The sequence below is a fragment of the Terrapene carolina genome, unplaced genomic scaffold, assembly GCF_002925995.2.
Source record: "Terrapene carolina triunguis isolate 2854851 unplaced genomic scaffold, T_m_triunguis-2.0 Scaffold85, whole genome shotgun sequence".
In the NCBI taxonomy this organism is placed as follows: domain Eukaryota; kingdom Metazoa; phylum Chordata; order Testudines; family Emydidae; genus Terrapene; species Terrapene triunguis.
The window spans coordinates 48,540,025-48,561,438 of record NW_020664436.1 but is presented as its reverse complement, the minus strand read 5'-3'; the positions used below and the strand labels follow the sequence as shown (position 1 = coordinate 48,561,438).

At 40.2% G+C, this 21,414-nt stretch overlaps 1 protein-coding gene across 6 annotated transcripts in view; it reads right to left on the bottom strand.

The window, feature by feature from the left end:
• Nucleotides 1-214: 214 nt before the first annotated feature.
• NHSL1 (NHS like 1) overlaps nt 215-21,414 on the bottom strand; it is a 255,714-nt gene continuing 234,514 nt past the window's right edge. For 2 of the 6 annotated variants that reach the window (XM_029911029.1, XM_029911032.1), the window contains exon 5: nt 7,444-11,048. In XM_029911029.1, the coding sequence (XP_029766889.1) occupies nt 7,492-11,048 (3,557 nt within the window). In that variant the 3' untranslated portion in view covers nt 7,444-7,491. Of the gene's footprint in view, nt 2,461-6,910; nt 7,041-7,443; nt 11,049-21,079; nt 21,212-21,414 lie in introns of those variants that run through there. The other 4 variants (XM_026649789.2, XM_029911028.1, XM_029911031.1 and 1 more) reach the window with 4 other exon arrangements.

Below are 21,414 nucleotides of genomic sequence, written 5' to 3'. Positions count from 1 at the left end.
AAATGGGATGAAGAGAGACCAAAAATTGTTAAGTATCAGAGGGGTAGCCGTGTTAGTCTGAATCTGTAAAAAAATTGTTAGATGCCACTAAAGTGTAAGTTTCGCTATATGAACTGGATGTTAGTAGTTAAGGTGCAAGGTTTTCTATATAAGAGCACAAAATGTTGGCTGCAACTTTTGACAGATGTTATCAATTCAAAAGACAAGATAGCAATTGGCAGCCTTGTTTTATTTAAGCAGAGTCACAGCATTGTCATCATCCCCCTCTTTTGAAGGGAAGAGTTAAGTGAAGGCCCCGGAAATTTACATTACTAACAAATAAGGGATTGAAGAAAGGGATTACAAGCATATTTCACTAAAATAAATAATCTACAAAGAGAGTGTTTCTTCTTAAAGCAGTCTAAAAATGTATAAATTCTAAAGTGGGAAGATCAAAAGGTATTTAACAACTTCCATTATTTACAATCAATATAAAAACTGCACAAACCATCAAATGATGCAAAAATCCTTTTCAAAATTAAAAGCTTCCTTCCTACCACGAACCAAAAACTCCAGCCAATGTTTCAGTTTTAATCAACTGTTTTCTTTACAAATGAAAACCATTAAACACTTTTATTACCATCAGTAAAATATACAATAAAATAAAACAAATCTTGCTAAAAAAAAATTCCTAAAAATAGAAATACTGCAGGCAAATCAAAAAGGAAAATAACTGACTTACTCTTTGGTAACCAAAAGTTAGCAAATATTTGACATTTCAAGTGATGAAAGTTATAAGAAGTCTTCCCATTTTGATAAACGGAAGAAAAATTTCTGGCAAAATGTAACCCCCATGTTTAATTTAAATGGAAAGGCTCCACCACTGCTCTGTGGTGCAAACTCTCAAATTCATGTTTTGTGATTAATTTCATTTCAGACACCTGAAACTTTCCAAATCTGGCAGTGTATTGCTTATTCCTCTCCCATTTTCCTATTATTCACTTACATTCTCTTTATAAATATGCATCCTGTTATTTCAGTTCTCGCAGTTTCCAATCAAGTAAGCAATTCACTTGGAAATGAGAGTGTGTTTGTGTGACTGTCACTATGGCTGCACAGCAGCTAGTACTGTATTACAACTGTGCCCACTCTCCTGTGTTAGGTTTAAAAAGTGTATATTTTCCTCTGGAAAAATGTACCTACACCAATTCATAATCTATTAATCTTTTTACATTAATATGACATGCTTAAATTAACAGGCGCACACACAAAAAAGAAGCTGTGCAGCGCTAGCCCTGCCACCTCCAATAGGCCACGCATCTCATCCACTTCCCAAGCCTCAGAAATATAATGCCTTAAAGAAACTGCCCCTTTGTACCACAGAAGCTTCCCATCTTCTTTTCAGGCTTACTCTAAATTTTGCTCCCACAATCAAAAAGTATCAAAAAATTCACACCCCAAAGGATCTGAGGAAACTCCCTCAGACAGGACTTTTAAGGCTTATGAAAAAGTTCAACTGTTACTTTCTTTAAAGTCACAGACCACCTACTCAAAGCAAGCCCTACCCTACCCAACCCAACCCTGCAGAGCAATCAGTGCTCCAGTGTTCAATGCACATATGAAGTTCATGTAATAAACGCTCAGCAAAATAAACTGTTCTGGACTGGGCTTTCTCTCCTGGGATCTGTTGCTTACTCATTCTATATACCATCTGAAAGACTAATACCAAATGCCTTTGTCCTCACTTCTTAACTTTTTTCATCTGAAGGGCTTAGACACTTCTTTGAAGCATTTGGTTTTACCAGTTGAGTCATTAAGTCTAGGTGGGTTGGAGCCTTGGTCTCATTGGAACCGGCCTCCTCAGCATACGGAAAATCATTCATGTCCATGTCATCGCTGTCAAACACACTGAGCTGGCTCTCTTGCTGCTCTTTTAAAGTCCTACGGATCCTGCTCTCTGTTGGTTCGACTGCTTCCCCATCTCCCTCGCTAATAACAGTCATGGGGCTGCTCTGGATACGGTTCCGGACGTTGTACTTGCTGCTGGCAGCAGAGGGTGGTGTTCGTGACCTGCCATACCTAGTGCTGGAAAAGGACATACTCCTTGGCATCAGGCCTTCACTCTTGGCCCATTCTTCCTGGGCCCTTTTGTTCTTGCTGGGGGAACAGCTCGCAGGGCTGTCGGGAAACTCAAGGGAGGAGTCTGACTTTGTTCGGTGGAACCTCGGATCTGTATTCTTCAGCATCTCTGCTGCTGACATGCGGGAACTGGTGTCTGAGCGGCTCCCTTTCTTCAGCAGCAGGGCTTTGAAGTTATCGTTGCTGGTGCTGCTCTTGCGAATGCTTCTCTGAATTGATCCTGCGTGCTTGAGGGAAGCTAGATTTGGGGACGCACCAGTGGGTGTTACTGGGGGCGAAGGAGAATGGTTGCGGGTGCGGTCATCTTCAGAATCTTTGCGGCCAAGGACTTTCCTTTTGGATCTGAGATTTTAAATATAAAAATAAAACATTTTCCCCCCAAATAAACGAGGAAGTCTATTCAACAAACTAATAAGCAGGACAGCAAGTTACCATTAAACAGAGAGGGGAACAATCTAGGAAGTATAAATAATGACACCACCAAACCTGTGCATATAATAAAACAGATCTTTGAGGCATAAAGGAGTCAGAGACAAATCCACTATTCTTATTCCTCAGAATAGGAATAGTGAATCTATTGTATTTGACAGTGCTGATGTCCAAGCCAATTTGAACTTATTTTCCAAACAAGATTTTCTAAAACCAATACTTGACTAAATCTAGATATAGGCTGCATTCTTTTTGTCCACAAATATTGGGATTTGATCACAAAAAATTAGAGCTGTTGATTAATCGCACTTAACTCATGTGATTAACTCAAAAATTAATCGCAATTAAAAACATTAATCACGATTAATTGCATTGTTAAACAATAGAATACCAATTGAAATTTATTAAATATTTTGGATGTTTTTCTACATTTTCAAATATATTGATTTCTATTACAACACATAATACAAAGTGTACAGTGCTCACTTTATATTATTATGTTTGAACAAATATTTGCATTGTAAAAATGATAAACAAAATAAATAGTATTTTTCAATTCACCTCATAAGTACCGAAATGCACTCTCTTTATCGTGAAAGTGCAACTTACAAATGTAGGGGTTTTTTTGTTACATAACTCCACTTCATCTGTAGGCTCTAAAGTTTTACATTGTTTTATTTTTGAATGCAGATTTTTTTGTACATATTTCTATGTTTGTAAGTTCAACTTTCATGATAAAGAGATTGGGCTACAGTACTTGTATTAGGTGAATTGAAAAATACTATTTATTTTGTTTTTTACAGTGCAAATATTTGTAACCAAAAATAAATACAAAGTGAGCGCTGTACACTTTGTATTCTGTGTTGTAACTGAAAGCAATATATTTGAAAATGTAGAAAACGTTCAAAAATATTTAAATAAATGTTATTCTATTATTGTTTAACAGCACGATTAATCGCAATTCATTTTTTTAATTGCTTGACACCCCTATAAAAATATATCAGTCTAATCTGTCTGGCATATATTCTTTAGAAACTCATACTGTTTATTGCTCATGATTCCTTTAGGAGAGCTTAGGGATGTAGTTTTGTACGTTTTTCTTTGGAAATGTACATGGTCATGCATGTTAACAACACTAAAGATAAGGTTGAATTAAAAGAACTAGATGTTATGGTTTTAGATAAAATGATTATAAAAGTAAGAATTTAAATGGTTAAAATCAGGCCTTCAAGATGAATGGCAGATATTTACAATGCAGTTGGTGCTCTGTGACTCCCATCTGTTTGATTACAGAGCCAAGAGCAGACCAATTTGCTAACTTACAACATGAAATTTATCTTTGCAGCCAGAGGAGCTACATGATTTTAAATTTAAAAATAGAAAACTATAGAAAACACAGCAAAAATCAGAAGAGCCTAAGTGTGCGGGAACTGGATTTTTATTGCCCCTGTCTTTACGTCATTATGTAGATTATATGCTTGGCACCTGTGGACTAAGTAAGAATGCATATAAAAAATGTATTAATGCTGTATTATAATATATATAATATCACCAAAGGATTAAAAATGACTCTCAGCACTTATTGCAAATGCAAGATTTACACAACAAATTACATGTTATTATTTACGAAAAGACTTGTACAATACAGACCATTCCCCTTATTAAAACCATAAATGGTACAACTCCATGTACACCTAAGGGCACTCTGATGTAATGTTTCATCCCCATTTCTACCAGAGGCTGAGCTTTCTCCATGGCAAGCTCAGATGCATTTTGCATTATGGCCTACCAACAGAAAACGAGATACCAAAATACAGTACATCGGCTAAGCTGGAGGCAGCAAGAGGATGTAGCCACATGATATCGGGAGTAATCTCAGGACCCTTTGTGTTGGTGGAGTTCAGATGCATCCCACCTATTACACACCTGTAGTCAACTTATTGTGTAACTGGTGTAATTTTCAAATGCTGCTGCTTACATCTTTCTAGCTGAGAGAAAAGTGCAGTGCTGGCACCTATCCACTGTGAGGGAGGACAGGCGATGTTAAGGAGTATAAGGGGGGGAAATATTGCAACAGTGTTGTCCAAGACCAGGAACACCCTATCTAAGTCAATCTCAGTGTCAAGGCCTACGCAGACAGGGAGAATAATGCTTGAATTTTAGAATATGCATTTATATGTTATACGGGGTAGCTTTAGTGACCCCTACATATAAGTTGCCTAACACTTTCCACATATAAAGGATTATTGTGATCTTGTCTTTAAGAAGCTCTTACAGCTCCACTGTTTTCAGCCTGCCTTGACTATTTTGCAGGAAGAATCCCCAGGGTCTAGAGAGATGCCTTCCCCCACTTCCCCCCCCATGAAATTCCATTCAGATTTGGCTGAAATATAAACGGTTAAAAGTGGTCATTTCCCTTCTCTTTCTTAGGTTCCTTGGAGAAATTGTGGCAGGCTGCCACAAACACTGAGCACTCCGAGTCCAGGCTCTCATGCAGCTGCCAAAGGGACACAATGGCAATTTCCTAGGCTGAAGCATGCTCAGTGAACGCAGTGAGTCGCAGGAGCATGCTCAGTGTGGTTGGCCTGGAGCTCTGAGGGTGTGCAGTATCCTCAGTGGAGACGGAACATTTGCTGCCAGCCCGGAACATGCACAAACCAAGACTTTCAGAGGTTTATTATTCAGCCAAATTTCACAGGGGGAGCAAAAGGCACATCTCTAACCTAGGCTGAATTCCTTGCCAAATTTCAAGTCCCTGCTCCAAAGCATGGAGACATGGGACCTTCTCAATGTCTGGTTGCTGGGGAGGGAGTGGGGAAAGGGGGAGGCTAGGGTTAGGAGAGAGAGAAAAGAGTGTTTTAACATGGCCAGAACAATCTTATTTTTTCCTAGCCTTGTTCTCAAACTGAACCATTTTTTGCTGAAACTTTCTTAAAAATTCAGCCTGAAGCAGACACCTAACATGGAAAATTTCAGCCCTAGCAGTTAAAGTTTAGCAAAATTATAAGCAACTGAAAACTAGGGTCTTTTAAAGGGAAGTCTCAGGTAATATTAACTACAGGCATCACTGCCAGCTCTATTTTATTTTTATATTTTGTGTATAATGTGTATATGTGTGTGTATAGATATATCTACACACACAAATATACACATTTAATTCCATGTATGTATTCCATGCAGAGCGAACCTTTGTGTGTATATAATGTAAAATATTGCCCTCAAGAAACCAATATTTCCTTTGTACAATAATTCTTTCAGCTTCAGACATTATATCACAATTTTCTTTTTTAAGGGATATCAAAAAGTTATGGAAAGCCAACATTGTGATATAATGTCTAAAATGGAGAGGATTATTTCACAAATGAAATCATATATGTGCCCTGAGTGTCCTGATTCCTAGTCATGTGCATTAGCCACAAGACTTCCTCTTTTCTAATATTTGTGATGGAAAAGCCACACAAACTGTGCACACAAACTGACTAATTACATTCCTAGTGAGTGCAAGTAACCAATTACAGTGACCCTTTGGAAATTTGGCCCATATGTGTTTTGAAGAAAACTACATGGCCATAAGATGGCGGCACCACCCCACACATTCCAAATGTAAGTTCTTCAACTGTTCCAAAAGTAGATACTTTTTTTCTGCATACCTGCTAGGTTAAATGGTGAACCTGCTTCTCACTGAAGTGTTATTTTTTTTAAATCTAAATGAAAAATCAGGTACCTATTGAGTTGGGAGGTTTTTAAACAGGGGAATGATGCATGGAATCTGTATTGCACTCTTCATTGCTAAACCAGTTTGACACAAAATACCCCACTTCAGACTGGATTATGGCAAACTATAATCCAGCACTTGTCATATGTTTTGCCATATGACTGACATATTATGTTACTTGCCAGTTTAAGCCACGCTTGCCATGAAGCATTAGCGTTGAGCCTCTGTCCCAAACTGCACCATATAACCAGCGAAGGAGAGTAAAAGGGATGAAAGGGAAAGGGAATGAAAACAAAAAGATACACAGAGAAAGCAAAAGTAAAGTTAATCAGGCAGATTAAGAATAATACAATATACACAAGGTGTAACATGAAATTTTCAGGGGTCAGGAGATTTGTAGGATTATCAAAACTGGTTTAATTGTGAGCAATTTTTAATGTGGAATTAGTTAAATATTATTATAAAGCAATAAAATGCACGTTCTTGTGTTTATTACTGATTTCCTACTACAGTTATTTACTAGAAAATAAAGAGGGTTTTGCAGTAAAAACAAAAATGATCAAAATTAGGTTTCTTTGGAGGAGACTATTAACTGAATTGTGAGAGAGTTAGTGGATGGAGCAATACCGACAGCAACTTCCGCAGTACCTGTGAATGGCTGCAAACAGATCCTCAGTAGTTCTCGGTCTAGCTGGCGTTGCCACCTCCTCGCTCCCTGCCCTGTAACTGTTGCTTGGCAGTGATGAATTATTTGTTGTGTCTGTCTCAAACACCTCAGCTAATCAGAAGGAATAAAAAATACAGACAGGCTGTCACCGGAGTCCCAAACTGCACATTATCCGCGAAAGCATCCCTCCGTATTCTTCACCTACAGTAAGTGAAACATTGAAGGGATATACTGAACATACCATTTTCTCAGTATTTCTCTGATTTCACAATAATTTTTTTTTTGAGGGAACTGCAGTGTCTGAAATGCCTATGTTTGTTTACATATACACAGCACAAAATTACGTTTTAAGGAGGTTTTTTTAGGGCTTCAATTAAAACTAGTCACCAAAATTCTTCAAACTAATCAGGTTTTCCTAGGATTTTTAAACAGATGATGCAGTTAACAAAACACTGCTTGTATCTCCACTGCTTTTCTGACTAAAGGTTAAGATGGAGATAGAGAATCTTTATCAGGGATTAATCCGAGCCCTGTTATTTCCCTTATGATTTTTAGTCTAGTATCACATCTCCCTTTCTATGGGTGAAAATTTGAATGCTATCGCACTTCCCCCAGCCCCCACCATCAGTAAACTAGCTCCTGCTACACCTGAAGGATAAAAGAAGACAGACTTACCACTTTCATCCTCTTGAGATAGCTGTCTGTCAGTGTTACTGCTGTCATCTCCATTGCTGTCTGAACTGCTTCCTTCATCCAAAGGGGTCTGTTGCTCCTGCTTGGGAGCTTCTTGAACTGGTGATGCTGCAGGCTGTACCATACAGACATTGGTTTCCACTGTTTCAAAGAAGGTGGAACCAGCAGCTCCTCCCTCAGGAACCAATCTGCCCGAGTCCATCTCATTGGAACTGAGTCCATCTGTAAGACAATTTTTTGCTTCTTCGCAATGTGCAATCTCTCTCCTAGTTGGACTTGATGTGCCTCTGACAGGATCACTCACGTTAGCTATTTTCTCTGCTGTAAAATCTAACTGCAGAGGTGGCACAATGAGGAACAGTTTGGGTTTCTTCAAAATAGGAGGTGGCTTCTTGTTTGGTGATATACCCTGAGTCTTGTTTGGAGACCCCGATGGCACCTGAAACGGTGTACTAATAAGGCCAGAGTGAGATTTTTCATTCTGCACAGGAGACTGAGGTGCTTCTTCAATGTTTGTTCCTGATACATCAGCTTCAAAGGTTTGTATTAGACCTGCTGCATTTCCAGGTTTTTGACCACTGCTGATCTCAGGTGCACTGTCACTGAGATCTGGAAGTGAACTCTGAGGAGGAGTTTGAACTAAGTTTTTGAAGGAAGGACTATGAGTTTTCATCTCTTCATCCAGGCTGTTACTGAGCCTTAGTGAAAGAGATGGTTTTAGAGAAGGCTGTGGTGAGAAAATTACAGTGGCTTTTTCCTGAGAGTTGGCTTCAGAAATAGATCCAGCTGATTGTTCAGTCTGTGCTCCTGTACATTTTTTCACAGACCTCAGTTGTACCATTTGCAGTGCTTTGGTGGTTATTAAGGGCATTACAGGCCTACTGGAGTCTTGCTTGTTGGCTGGCTGTTTCACTGCACTGTAGCCAGAATCATCCTGATTACATTTCTTAAAAGAATATCGTGTGAATTTAGTTGCATCTTGTGTCAGTTTGGGGTCAAGAGGTGGTGCTGGTGGAGGTACTACATTGGGGAAAATGGAGGAAGAAGGGGATGGAAGGGGAGGAGAAGGGGCAGAAAAAGGACTGAATGACATTTCCTGTGGAGGAGAAGGAAACCACAGACCACTCAGGGGAAAGGAAGGATTTATAATAGCTTCTGGCGGGGGTGGGGGGAAGCTGGGAGAAGCTGGTAATGGAGGCAGATCCATTCCATCTGCTGGGGCAGGGGGCGGAGGAGGGAGAGGATGATCAGGGGAATGTGGAGGTGTCGGAGGTGGAGGACCAGCAGCATCAGGAGGGGAGGTCAGGGCTGGGTCCAGTTTCTTCATGTTCACACTCCCTTCAGTAGATGTATTGGAAGAAAGAGAAGTGGAGGATGAAGAGACGGATACTGAAGATAGCAGAGAAGATTTTCTCTCAGGCACTTTCGGTTTCAACTTGGGTTTCCCATTTGCTGGTGACATGGATTTTAAAAACACAGGCACTGGAGTAAGTGCTGTGGGTGTATTTGATTGACTAGAATACCCACTAGATGGTGATGTGACTCTGTGAGACTTCTCTGGAGAAGTGTTCTTTGGTTTGGCCAGTCCACTCGCCACTTGGGGCATAGAAGCCCTTGAGCCGTCACTGAGGTGGCTGATGCTGTAATCATTGAGGTTGGCTGTAGTGCTGGCAGAACGAGCCACTGGGCATTTGAACTGATCGTCTGGCACGCCAGCATAGTCACTGTAGTAACCCCATTGGTCAGCATACTCTGACCTGATGCTGCTTGTGTCACTCTGTGATGGAGTGACGGTACAGAGAGAGTACATATTTGGAGCTGTTGTGGACATCATGCTGCTACTTGCGCTGACGGAGCTCTGGCTACGAGAGCGCAGCACCCAGGGATCCTCATAATCACTGCATGGACTTTGGGATGGGGAACTACCATTTTTGCACTGAAGGTTTAACTGCAGTGAATGCTGGAGGGTAGCAATTAGTGTTTCATCAAGTACCTGTCCACTGGACTGGGTTTTTTTCTTCGGGACCCTTCTGAGCGAGTCTGTTCTGGATGGTGGAAGAGGTGGCTTCTTTGCTTTTTTTAAAGATATGTTTCGTATGAGGGATTTATCACTGTTGCTTGACCGCTCGACTTGATTTTTCTTCTCATTTCCATCAAAAATATTAATCACACTGTGCCTGGGGTTTCCAAAACCATTATTACTATTGCATAGTTTATCTGACTTGAGTCCAGAGTCCATATGCATGGTAGTGTAGTAGCCGTCATGGTCCACTGAATACAGAGAACTTGAATCTTCTTTGACAGAAGTTCTCTCTAGGCTGCTGCTACTCACGTTGCTTACAGGAGTGGAATAACCTGCAGTGGCACAGGTTGGCTTGTGTGAGGGAGTCTCATCATTTTCTCTAGATTTGTACACCCAGTGCTCTGTGCTGTTTATACTGTTGCTTTGTGATCTGTCCCCTGAAAAACTGGATTCACTTCTGCCATCGCTATCCTGGGAGTGGCCTGGGAAAGGGAGATTGTTTCTACAGCTATAGCTCATACTTTGGGACGTATTCTCCACATTTCCTGGAGTGCTGAGGGATACAGCTGAGTCACCAAGGGAGAGCATCATGGTAGCATTAGATGAGATAGTGTCTGAGGTCTGGGAGTGGCGTGTTGAGCTGCTCTCACTCCAGTTACCGCTAGAAGAATGGTGATCTTCTTTCATGCTTACTGCATTGTTGGCAACAGGACTGTCTCTGGGTTTTGTGTAGGAAGGTGAGCTGGTGATTTTACTATCCAATGGTCCAGCACTCTGGGTGGTATGAATCACAATAACTTCTGAAGAGGATGATATCGTGGCATTTGGTATGATGCTAGTTGAATATGTGGCATGAGGAGAGACCACACATGCCGGGCTTGCAGCTTTTTCACTCTCATAACTTCTCACCTCTTGGGACTTTGGCCTTGGCAGTGTCTCAGTCCTAGGGTTATTCCTCATATGGACCACACTATTATCAACCTGCAACTTGCTTATCTGGTGTGATAAAGTGCCAGCGATGTCTTCTGCCTGGTTAGAGATGCTCTGCCTTTGGTCTAGTGACTGCAGAGACACTCTTGCTCCAGGTCGAGGCAGGCTATGAAAACCCATGTCGTTATTTAGGCGAGAGGCAAATATAACCCCAGCGGAATCACTCATCACAGACATGTTTCCAGATGAGCTGGAGAACTGAGACATCTGGGCCGCAATCCCTTGTCCTTTCTGTGCTCGTATTCTTCTCACTGAAGGGGGCACGACTTTGACTTCTTCTGTCTGGCAGCTGGTGTCCTTGGTTTCAGATCGCTGCATAGCAGAGCGGTAGCTGTCTAGTCTCCCTAGTGTGGAATAGTGATCTGGGACATACATCGAATGCCCACGGAAGTCACTTTGGCCAGTGCCAACTGCTGGAGTCAAAATAAAACAACAATTATCCCTCGAAAACACAAGCACTTCACTATTTCCATGTTCTTATTAATGTAAAAGACATCGTAGGTCACATTCATTATTAGGTCATTGTTCCCTTTGCCCTTGGCGGTTATACAGCTGTGGAGAGATGTTCATGCCTTCTGAAAAACCATGCAGTATCAACAAACTCTGCTTATGCATTGTATATTTTCTGCATTTCTCGTCCCATTTTCTTTATTACAAGGGACTGTTTGCTTATGGAATCTTGTGTGTTCCTACTGCTTATTCCACATGACATCTTCTATTTATGACATGATAATAATTTCCACAGCAACCCATTATGTTACACACCAAATAATACTGCACGACTTCCAGAAGGGAAGCAGCACGAACAGACAAAAGCCTGAGAAATGAAAATCTTGGTTCTGTACTAACATCTTGGGAAACAAAGAATAAGGAAAAGGAATCATTAAAAAAAATTAAAATCTGCAGAACTGTTTCTAAACACTATTCTTTTCAAAGTCCTTCAGAAGGCACTGGTATCTCTTCAAATCTTTGTGTGGGCTAAAGAATTGACAGTGGGAGTTGCTGTATCACAAATAAAGCAAATGTTTAAAGAAAGCAGTAAAAATAATATATTACTTAAATCTGTAAAGGATTAAATACCATTTCCCATTGGAATTATTTTGTATCTACAGTAAAAGAAGAAAATGGGGGTGGGGGGAAACCAAAAAAACTAATTCAACTGATGATCTTCCAATGCCCAGCACCATCAAATACCCGCAACCCTTATTTAAAAAGCAAACAGAGACGTTGAAGACCACTGTGCTTCCTGTTTATGAGGCAAATACCATAGCCAGGGGTAAACAGACTTGGAGGACAAAGGATGAAGAATGTATTAGTTCAAGATATATTATCATAGTTATTTATTATTTGTATTACTGTAGGGCCTAGAAGCCCTCTATACAGCTATTACTAAATCAACAGAAAGGACCATCAGGTTATTATAGATTTATATCTTTATGCCAAGAAAAAAACCACCACCTTATATATTGTTCTTTAAACAGCATTTAAAACTGGACTGGAAGGGCTCTTAATCCCCATTTCAGTTGTGCTACTACAGTAAATTGCAAACAGAAGAGGCAGCAGAGGAAAGAGTTTGTCTACACTCTGTTTTAAAATCCATTGCAGTGAGTCTCAGAGCCCGCATCTACAGACTTGGATTCCTGCTACGGCACTAAAAACAGTTGGAACAGGGGGAAAGTGGTTGCTTTAAAACTCCTGCCTGCAAGCTGCTCTCAGAAATGACCCAGTGGCGTGTCTGAGTTGGCACCCTCTCCCACTACCTGCCTTCTTTCTTATTTGCTAAACACAACTGGATTGGTAGAAGAAGTGTTTTCCCCATTCAGTTTTAAATACAGTTTAAAGCACATTCAATTATTCTTATTCTTGGCATCTATCAGAGTGAAAAGGTATTTGGGGGAGGAGGGAAGGGTATTGCTTGGTGTGATGCTTCTAAAGCGAAAGCAGCACATAAAAGGCTGAATTTGTTTTACTTTTTTCAAGACAAAAAAGTAAACTTTAAGCCATTTTATGCCCATTTTGTTTGCTTGTGTGTAGATTCTTCTGCTCTCATGAAAATGCAGTTTTTCTGCTTCAGCCAAGAGAATGAGAAATGAAATTAGATAATTCTTTGCTGGCAAAAAGCTTGAAAATTCTAAGTACATGAACCTATCAGAGCAGACAGACTATAGCAGCCAATTAAGGTACAGATTTGCATAATTAGAGTCTAGTTATTGAGAGAGCAATATAATAATAATATTTTTATTATTTGTATTTATATTACAGGGTCAGGTTCCTGTTTTGCACAGTGCTATAAAAACACAAAGGTAGACATCACAAAGATCCCTGCCCCTGTGATGTGACCAGGTGACAATTATTATTAGCCAGTTAGAGATAAGGAATGTGTTTATTACATAGAGAAAGAGCAGTTGCGATTTGACAAAAATAGACAGAATGTAGGAAACTGTGTGAGAATAAACCGCAGTTATGCATCACAGTAGGTATACAGTATCTGTATTCTGATTGAGAATTACTTTTCAGTGTGTATATACACACACACACACACACACACACACAGAAAAGTTTATATAAAGATAAGCTAAATTTGTTCCTCTACAACAGCAAGTTTTAAAAATACATGGAAACACACTTCACATTTGTTTAAAATGTTACACATAGGGAAACTAAATATTCAGCATAATAGTACCATTCACAAAGCAGGACAACACCAAAGATTTTGACCCAAGACAGGAAGCTGAGAAATTTAGAGTGCAAGTAACTGGGACAAATTTATTTACTGTAAATATGCATGGAAATTTTAAGCTGATTGGAACAAAACAATGTCAGGACAATTTAGGGCCTAATCTAGCAGTCCTTATGCACATGCAAGGAGTGCACAATTTGACTCAAGGTAGGTAAAACTTTAGACCCCAGTATTGCAGGCAGATCCCTTGCAGAGCCCCATGACTTCACTGAGGCTGCACAGTTGTAACAGGCAACCAGTGTGCAGCCCCAGTGAAATCAGCGGCACTCTATGCAGGTGCAAGGGTCCACTCACATAGCTATAGCTGATAGATAAGGGCCTTAAATTGTAGGCTAATTGTTTCAAGTAATATATTCTTAAAAGTGTCTTGTTTTTGTTTTTAAAGAGAACATAACTTTGAGGTTTTTAAAAAATTTCTGTTAAAAAGAAGGACTAAGTGACAAATTGTGAAATTGCATTGGTCTATTTCTGTCCTCAGAGGAGTGCACAACTCCCTTTGAAATCAATGGAAGTTGTGAGCCCTGTGTAATTGCACAATTATGTACCTGTTTCCAGTTCCATTTCTTGTACAGGGACAACAGAAATCTGCAGGGAAATCTGTGGGAACTCACTGCGCCTCTCTTAAAATGCTGTGGGTTAACCCCAGCTTGGTGGAACTTTGGAGGGAATTTTGTTTTTTTATTGTTTCCCAGTTTGTTTGGAATTCCTCATCGAATGCCAGATTGTCTCTTACACACTCTTCTGAAGGCTCTCCAAAAATTCTTAACCTGAACTGCCTTTGTTGCTACAGCTGGTGGAATGTGTATTGTTCAGCAGCAGTTTCTGAGGAAAACCTCAAACCATTAATTGAATATTAAATTTAGAAACCTCTAATCTAATAACAGGTTGAAGTTATGTCTGCCACAACACCAAATGCTGGAAGAGAATTTGAGCTTTTAAAGGATACCACGTATCAGCTAAAAGCCCATCTGGTTGCAGAGGTGTTTAAGCAGACATCAGCAATTTTTTTTACAGAAATGAAAATTGAGCTACAGATGTTGCACAAATGTGGTTGAGAATAATCATCATTCTGTTTGGAGTTTTAAAATGGTGGTGTCTAGCACAGTGGCTTGCTGATTAGTGCTGTGCACTACCACGTGAGAGACCTGGGCGTAGCATCTTACCCATCAAACAGTTGCCAGGCTGGGAAACACTGGGACTATTGAACAGGGAGCTCAATTAGGGCACAATTTAAGAGCAAATAGAGAAAACTGAATATCTGAGTCAAGATGGGCTCATATATTTATAGGGTTCCAATCAGAAGTGCTGGATAGAGACTCAGTTGACCTGGGACAGATTTACAAAGGTAAATACCCATCACATGACAGAGATCAGTATCCCCTGACTTTAGTGGCTACTCCATCTAGCCACTGTAGATTAACCATGCAGATCTAAGAAAAGAGTTTGCCTTTAAGTCCCTAGGGTTGGATGAAATGCAGCTGGAAGAGAGAGCCTCATGCTACTCTGCAGTGATTACTCTGACAAAGAGCAGCAACAGTTAATTGAGGATCATCACAAGGCGGGGTTTTACCCTGAGGTAAAACAGGGTGTAAATGGAAGGGATGGATAAGAGAAAAAGGAGTCGTATTGTTGTTACAAAATATTGTGTTTGTTTCAACCAATATATAAGCAATCTCTCTTTCCAAACCTTCTGTGTCTGGCTATATGATTATTTCTAGCACATGCACTTCTCACTTATGCTTCAGACATGTTCATGAACTTAGCCCAACTCATGCCCTACTACTAGGCCTTCTCCAAAGGTGGTTAAGTTGGGTAAAGGAATGGTGCATGTGCAGTGCTAGCACTATCCCTATCCCTGTTATCACATGTGAGCAGCCTGAGTCACTTCCTCCTCTATGTTTTCCCCTAGCACTTGCACAAGTATATAATATCTACACAACAAAAATCAACTTACAAGTACATGAATTTGCACTGGGTGCTCCATAAAGCATCTGTGACATTTGATAGGGGAAAAAAATCCCACAAAATCCTACAGTACTCCACAGAACTGTCAGCTAAAAAGTGTTGGATCCTTGTAAACATCACTGCTTCTTGAAAATATGAATGTTTAATGGATGAATGTCAACTGGACGGGGAATCAAGATGGCTTTGGTTCTGTTCCTTGCTCTGCCACTGATTCAACATCTGACCTTGGGCATGGTCATTATCCTTAACCTCTCTGTGCTTCACTTGCCCCACCTGCAAAATAGGGATAATACTTAGTTGCCTCCTAAGAATGTTGTGATTAACTGTGAATTCATTAGTGTTTGGAATGCTCTTTGTGACCCTCAGATGAATGGTACTATAGAAGTGCAATGGATTAAACCCAAAACCAAGTATCTCAATGACATTCAGAAGCTGCAGCCTTAGAAGTACCACCAGTGAACAGCACAAATGCCCAATGACCCTAAAGGAAATAATATCCTCTCTGAGGACTATGTGGGATATGTATATAGAGAGAGATTGAGAGACCACCAGGATTTGAAATCCCATGGCTTGAGTTGCCTGACACTGGCAGGGAATCTATACACGTCTGTAGAACCTAGAGTTATCTGGAGTTCTAGCTGAGAAGGCAGGCGATCAGGTGCAAACCAAAAATATTTCTATAAGTATACAGCAATTACTTGGGCTCAGGAATTTGGTGGAGTTAGTTGAATCCACCAGGAAACAAAACACCTATGGATTTACTTATTAAAGCCTAGTATCATTTGGGGTCATAGCTGCTCAAAGTTTTCTGAGATGATTACCTGGGACTTCACAGGAATTGTTTCCTCTCAGCTGTTGTTTACAAGAAAGAGTTCCAACTATAAGAAGTTAAAAAGTGACCGTTGGAACATTTACGGATGGTTGATGACAACCAAGTGATGTGATCTGTCCTACCAGAAAGCAGGTGCCGCGTGACTATTCTGGATTCAGCTGTCAGACATCCATCCTGACCACTGATATGTTGTCACAAACAAATTTGGTGTTTGGGGACCTATCAGGAAGCAGATGCTAGAGACAGGAGCCGAAGAAAAGCATCTGATCTCAATTCTGGCCCTTAAAACAACTTGCTTTAAAAAAAAAAAAAGGGGGGGGGGGGGGAGGTTATTGTGAATAAAACCCCAGGACATTCAATTGGATCTTATGTTAAAAAGACTTGTGAACGCTGTTATTGAAGATGTGATGTGAGAACAGCAGTAATGGACAGAATGGTATGCTTAGAGGGTTCCCTCCACCCCCACCCCCAGGACCAGAAGAGGGCAGAGGCTAGCTGCCAGGCTGTTAAGAGGTGAAGAATCAGAATGTGCGTGGAGCCAGACAAAAGGGGGGAGGGAGAGAAACAAGCAAAGATAGAAACTCTAAATCAATTTCCTCTACTGAACCTATCCTTGTTGGGACGAAGACCGACCTGCTTTGCTTCCAATAATGGAGGATTAGATGTGGTTCCTGCTATAGGACTGGTGCAGAGATATAGGGAGGGAGTGTAGGAGACCTAGAGCCTGGAATAATTGAAAGAAGTAACCCATTGGAACTGCTTTGGTGGAGGTTTATGGGGAAAGCTTATCCGCAAGCAAGACAGCTTCAAGTCTTGGTAAAGGCAGCATTGGATCAGGTTAGGCTAGATCCCTGATAAAGGAGTCAGTACAGAGTAAGTACACAGTAAGTGAAGTAGTACTGTAAAAATGTGAAAAAAAGTTGGTGTCTTTGGTCCAGTCCACAGCCTAGAGGTATAGGAAAAGGAAGGTGAATTTTACAAAGGGCTGAAAAGATGGGGAGGCTTCCAGTAGATTCTCCCTGATACCTGCCCTTCTGTAAGAGAAAGAGGGGAATGGTCTTACTTTCTGACAGGTGAAACCCAGATTCACCAGTTCCAAAAAAGGTACATCCTGACATCCAGAGAAGAGTTAGATGTGATACAGGAAATGGTGATGGAAAGTAGCTGCTTTAGTAATGCCACATCCAGGAGAGAGAGAGAGAGAGAGATTTCTCCCTGGTCTACACTACAAACGTATGTCGATATAACTACGGCACTCAGGGGTGTGGAAAGGCCATACCCCGAGCGATGCAGTTATACCGACTTAACTCCTGGTGTAGACAGCACTATGCCATGGGAAGGCTTCTCCCATCAACATAGCTGCCGCCTCTTGGGGAGGTGGATTACCTACGCTGACAAGAGAAGCTCTGTCGGTGTAGGCATCGTCTTCACTAAGGGCTACAGCGGTGCCGCTGCAGCGCTGTACGTGTAGACAAGCCAAGCTAAGTCATGCAGGTACATACATTTGGAGCATTAGTCTCTGACTTTTCTTGCCTTTTCTTTACTCTTGTTCAAATTCTGCCCCACAGAGGCTAAGTTTTATGGTTTCTATGTAGTTGATGCAGATAATTTAGAGCTATGTAAAAATAATCAAGAGTGTGTTAGTGTCTGTAGAAATTTAACACCCATTTCCCCCTTTTTGTTAAATAGTTTTAAGAGATGCTACTGTTCAGCAACAGTATTGTTTAACATATATAAAGTTAGTCCCTTTGCAGTTTCTAGGTGGTATCTCTAAATTGTTAGGGGTCTAATACTCTGAATCTGGCCAGTGTGGATATGAGAACAACTACTTTACTGGACAAGTGAAGGGCCATCATGAGATATTACATATTTATAGAGCACCTTTCATGCAGAAGGATCTCCAAGTGCTTTACAGACTATGTACAAGGATCATTTTGCTCATCATTGAAATGGCAAAAGGGCAACACTCCAAAGTATGCTAAAATATGAATATTTAAAGATATTTTTCATTGGGAACTTCATGGGTGCAATTAGTGTTCCCTTTTAGAATATCTGATTAAATTCCAATGGCATCAAAGTCACTATGTACACCAACACTGCTGTGTTCATATACACCTGACAAAGACTTTTGCTATATTTTGTCTTTATTCGTCAAAAGAAAACAGAGAAACGGGGAAAACCCCAACATTTCAGCCTTATAGAGTCTTTTCCAGCTCCATAACAACAAAAATAGTCTACTTTGGTAAGAGATTTGAGGTTCTCTCATATTTCTGTTTCCTTTTGAACAAATAAGATGTAACAAGTCTGCTATGGGTTGATTATTTAGCCTGTGCATGGCAACTTTGAGGTGTCCAGAGATTTCAGTTCTTGTATAAACATTATGGCCATTTACAGCAATGCTTTAGGGAAGACATAAAGAGGCATTTATTCAATTGAAACCACAGGGAAAATGTAGATAGGCATGATGTAATTGCTTGATTTGGATTTGATCTGGGTCCATGTTCCAACAAAATGAGCTGTGGTATGTTTAACAAGAAGTTGTTTGCTCTGAGATAGGGTTAGGGAAACAGAATGGATTACATGCATATATTGCAAGGAAGCAGTGTGGCCTAATGGACAGAGCACCAGAATGACCCTCGGGAGACCTGGGTTCTTTTCTCAACTCTCACTGCTGGGTGACCTTGGGCAAGTCACTTCACCTCTCTGTGCTTCAGTTTCCCCATCTGTAAAATGGGGATAATGATACTGACCTACTTTGAAAAAAGTGTTTTGATATTTACTGTTAAAATTGCATACGTGTTAGGCATTAAGGGGGCAACAATGGCTCCTAGGGAATCCCCCTAGCATAAATTTGCTCCCTATGTGGTGCAGAACTGCCACAATGGTTCTGTGAAGCTAATATAACAGGTCCCAGCACAAGGGCTGTGGCTGTGCTCTGCCTATCCTGACATAGCAGACAGTCCATAAGAAGCTGTTGCAGCCAGAGCATAGATTAGCAGCCCAGAGGTTACTGTAGCTTAAGCGAGGGGCCAAACAAATTTCCAAACAGCCTGAGAAAATGCAGGGAGTGAAAGGTGATTTAGAGTCACCTTTTACTCCTGCCCCTTCTGTTTCTGTGTTCAGCACATCACAGAAACATAAGAACAAAGAATCAGGCCCATAAAATCTGTGGTCTCAACATTTTAAAAAGTAGAACCAGCAAAAGGCAACCTTCGTTTAAGACACTTGTGGAAGATTTCTGCATAGTACAGATGCTATCTGTATTTGCTATTTATTTCAGCTAGTAAATGATAATCAAGTATTTTAGATGGTAAAAATAAATGCATAAAATGTGCACACATATCCAGAGTTTGGGTTTTACATGATATGCAAAAGACCACATCCTCCACACAGTGCTTCCTAATTGGGTTGCCACTCATTTCAGAATTCACAAATCCAACTTTTCCAGGTCTGGTTTACATCCTACAAGCTTAGCATTCAGGACATTAAAAGAATCTCAAAATCATTATAAGTAGAAAACGATGTCATTTCGTCACGACATCAAAAGATGTTGTAATACAAAGTTGCCATGTGAAGATTCAATACAGTGTTATGCTGTGTGAATCTTGTTTGGTAGCAAAAAGAAAGGTGAGATTCCCGTACTGGGACATTGTTTCATTATGGATTTTGAGGGAACAGCTCTATTTACAGCACCACTTTGTACTGCACCTGGGTTTCCCTATAGGTCTCCCATTCAAGTATTCTATAAGCCTGACCCCTCTTATGTCAGAAATTGGGACAGGTGAGCTTGCTTTGCCTAATTTCAAACCTACTTATGATATTTGAGTCTGAGTTTTGTGTTCTGCTTGGGAGACTGAAAAACAGAGTGGGGAAAAAAGGAAGAATGAGGAAAAAATGGAAAAAAAATGCAGGAGGGAGAAAATCTAAAGGAAGAATCAACACATGAGATATTACAATCTGTATGGCACCCAGCTTGCACTACCTCCATTTTTTGGAAATCCTTATAACTTTAATATAAAATTACTGGAGTTCCTTTGGCTAAAAAATTATGATTTAGAAAACTCAATTCTCTTTAAAACAGGAAAAAGCATGGATTGAAATTACTGGGAAAATAAAGATTTGTTTACTCAGACTAGTTTTATAAGCCTTTAAAAAAAAGTTTAAAAGGGTTTGCCAAAACCCAGAGCTCCACCACCTTCAAATATCCTTAACTTATTAAATCCGAAAAAGATCACAACCCTAAGTAGCCACTGGCTAGAAAATTGTTCCTCTGGAACATGCAAAAGAGTTGAACATCAGGACATTGAAGTGTTCTCATTAAACATCTAGTTAATCTACTACTAGATGTCTAGTCTACGTCAAGCATGATCAATGAGATAGTCAACAATGCTGGCATTTAAGAGGTCACAATTAAGTCTGACCTACACTGGAGGAAGTGGATGACTCTTTGGGTAGTTTTGTTTCAGTGTGAGAGGCAGCAGATCCAGTAAGACAACCATTAATTGGTTGACAGTGGTAATGCATTCTTCACAAGTAAAATGCCTAAACACTTCATTTTTATTTAAATGGTTGCTTATATTCTGGAGCACAGGGCAAAATCTGTAGGAAGATTCTAAATGCATGGATTTTACATCCCTGCAGATTTCTTTTGTCCCAGTACACAACTTTTTCAAATAATGTGTTCCCCTCAATTGACTGAAATCAGCAAACAAAGAGCTTTAATTTCCAGATGCACAAATGATTTGGCTTGAATTAACATGCCTTTTGCAATAGGGCACACATTTATTTGGAACTTTAATAGGCTATCAGACTGTATTGGCTTCATGAGCACTGGTAAATGTTATTAGTCAAGTAATGGTAAGCAGTGAAGATGAATAGTGACGGAATACAGTTCTGATGAGCCATACCTAGCTCCTTTTGAATGTTGTCAGGGACTCCTGTAATAGTCTTTCTCCTTTTGACTTTCTTCGGCCGTCTTACCACAGTGTCTGTGTAAATTAGAGACCGCCGAATGCTGGCTTGGCGGTCGAAATTCTCCCCTAATGTGTAGTAGAACAAGCAAAGCAACATTACTTTCAAGCACGCTGACATCATGCACTTTCTTCCACTAGCTCATTGTAGAAATGAAAAAAAGGCATTAATAAATGATGTTAGCTCAGTCCTACAGTGAGGGTATACATTGAAGGAAAAGATACAGCATATCGTCACCATAAGGCTTGAGGAACATATACATTATAGAAAG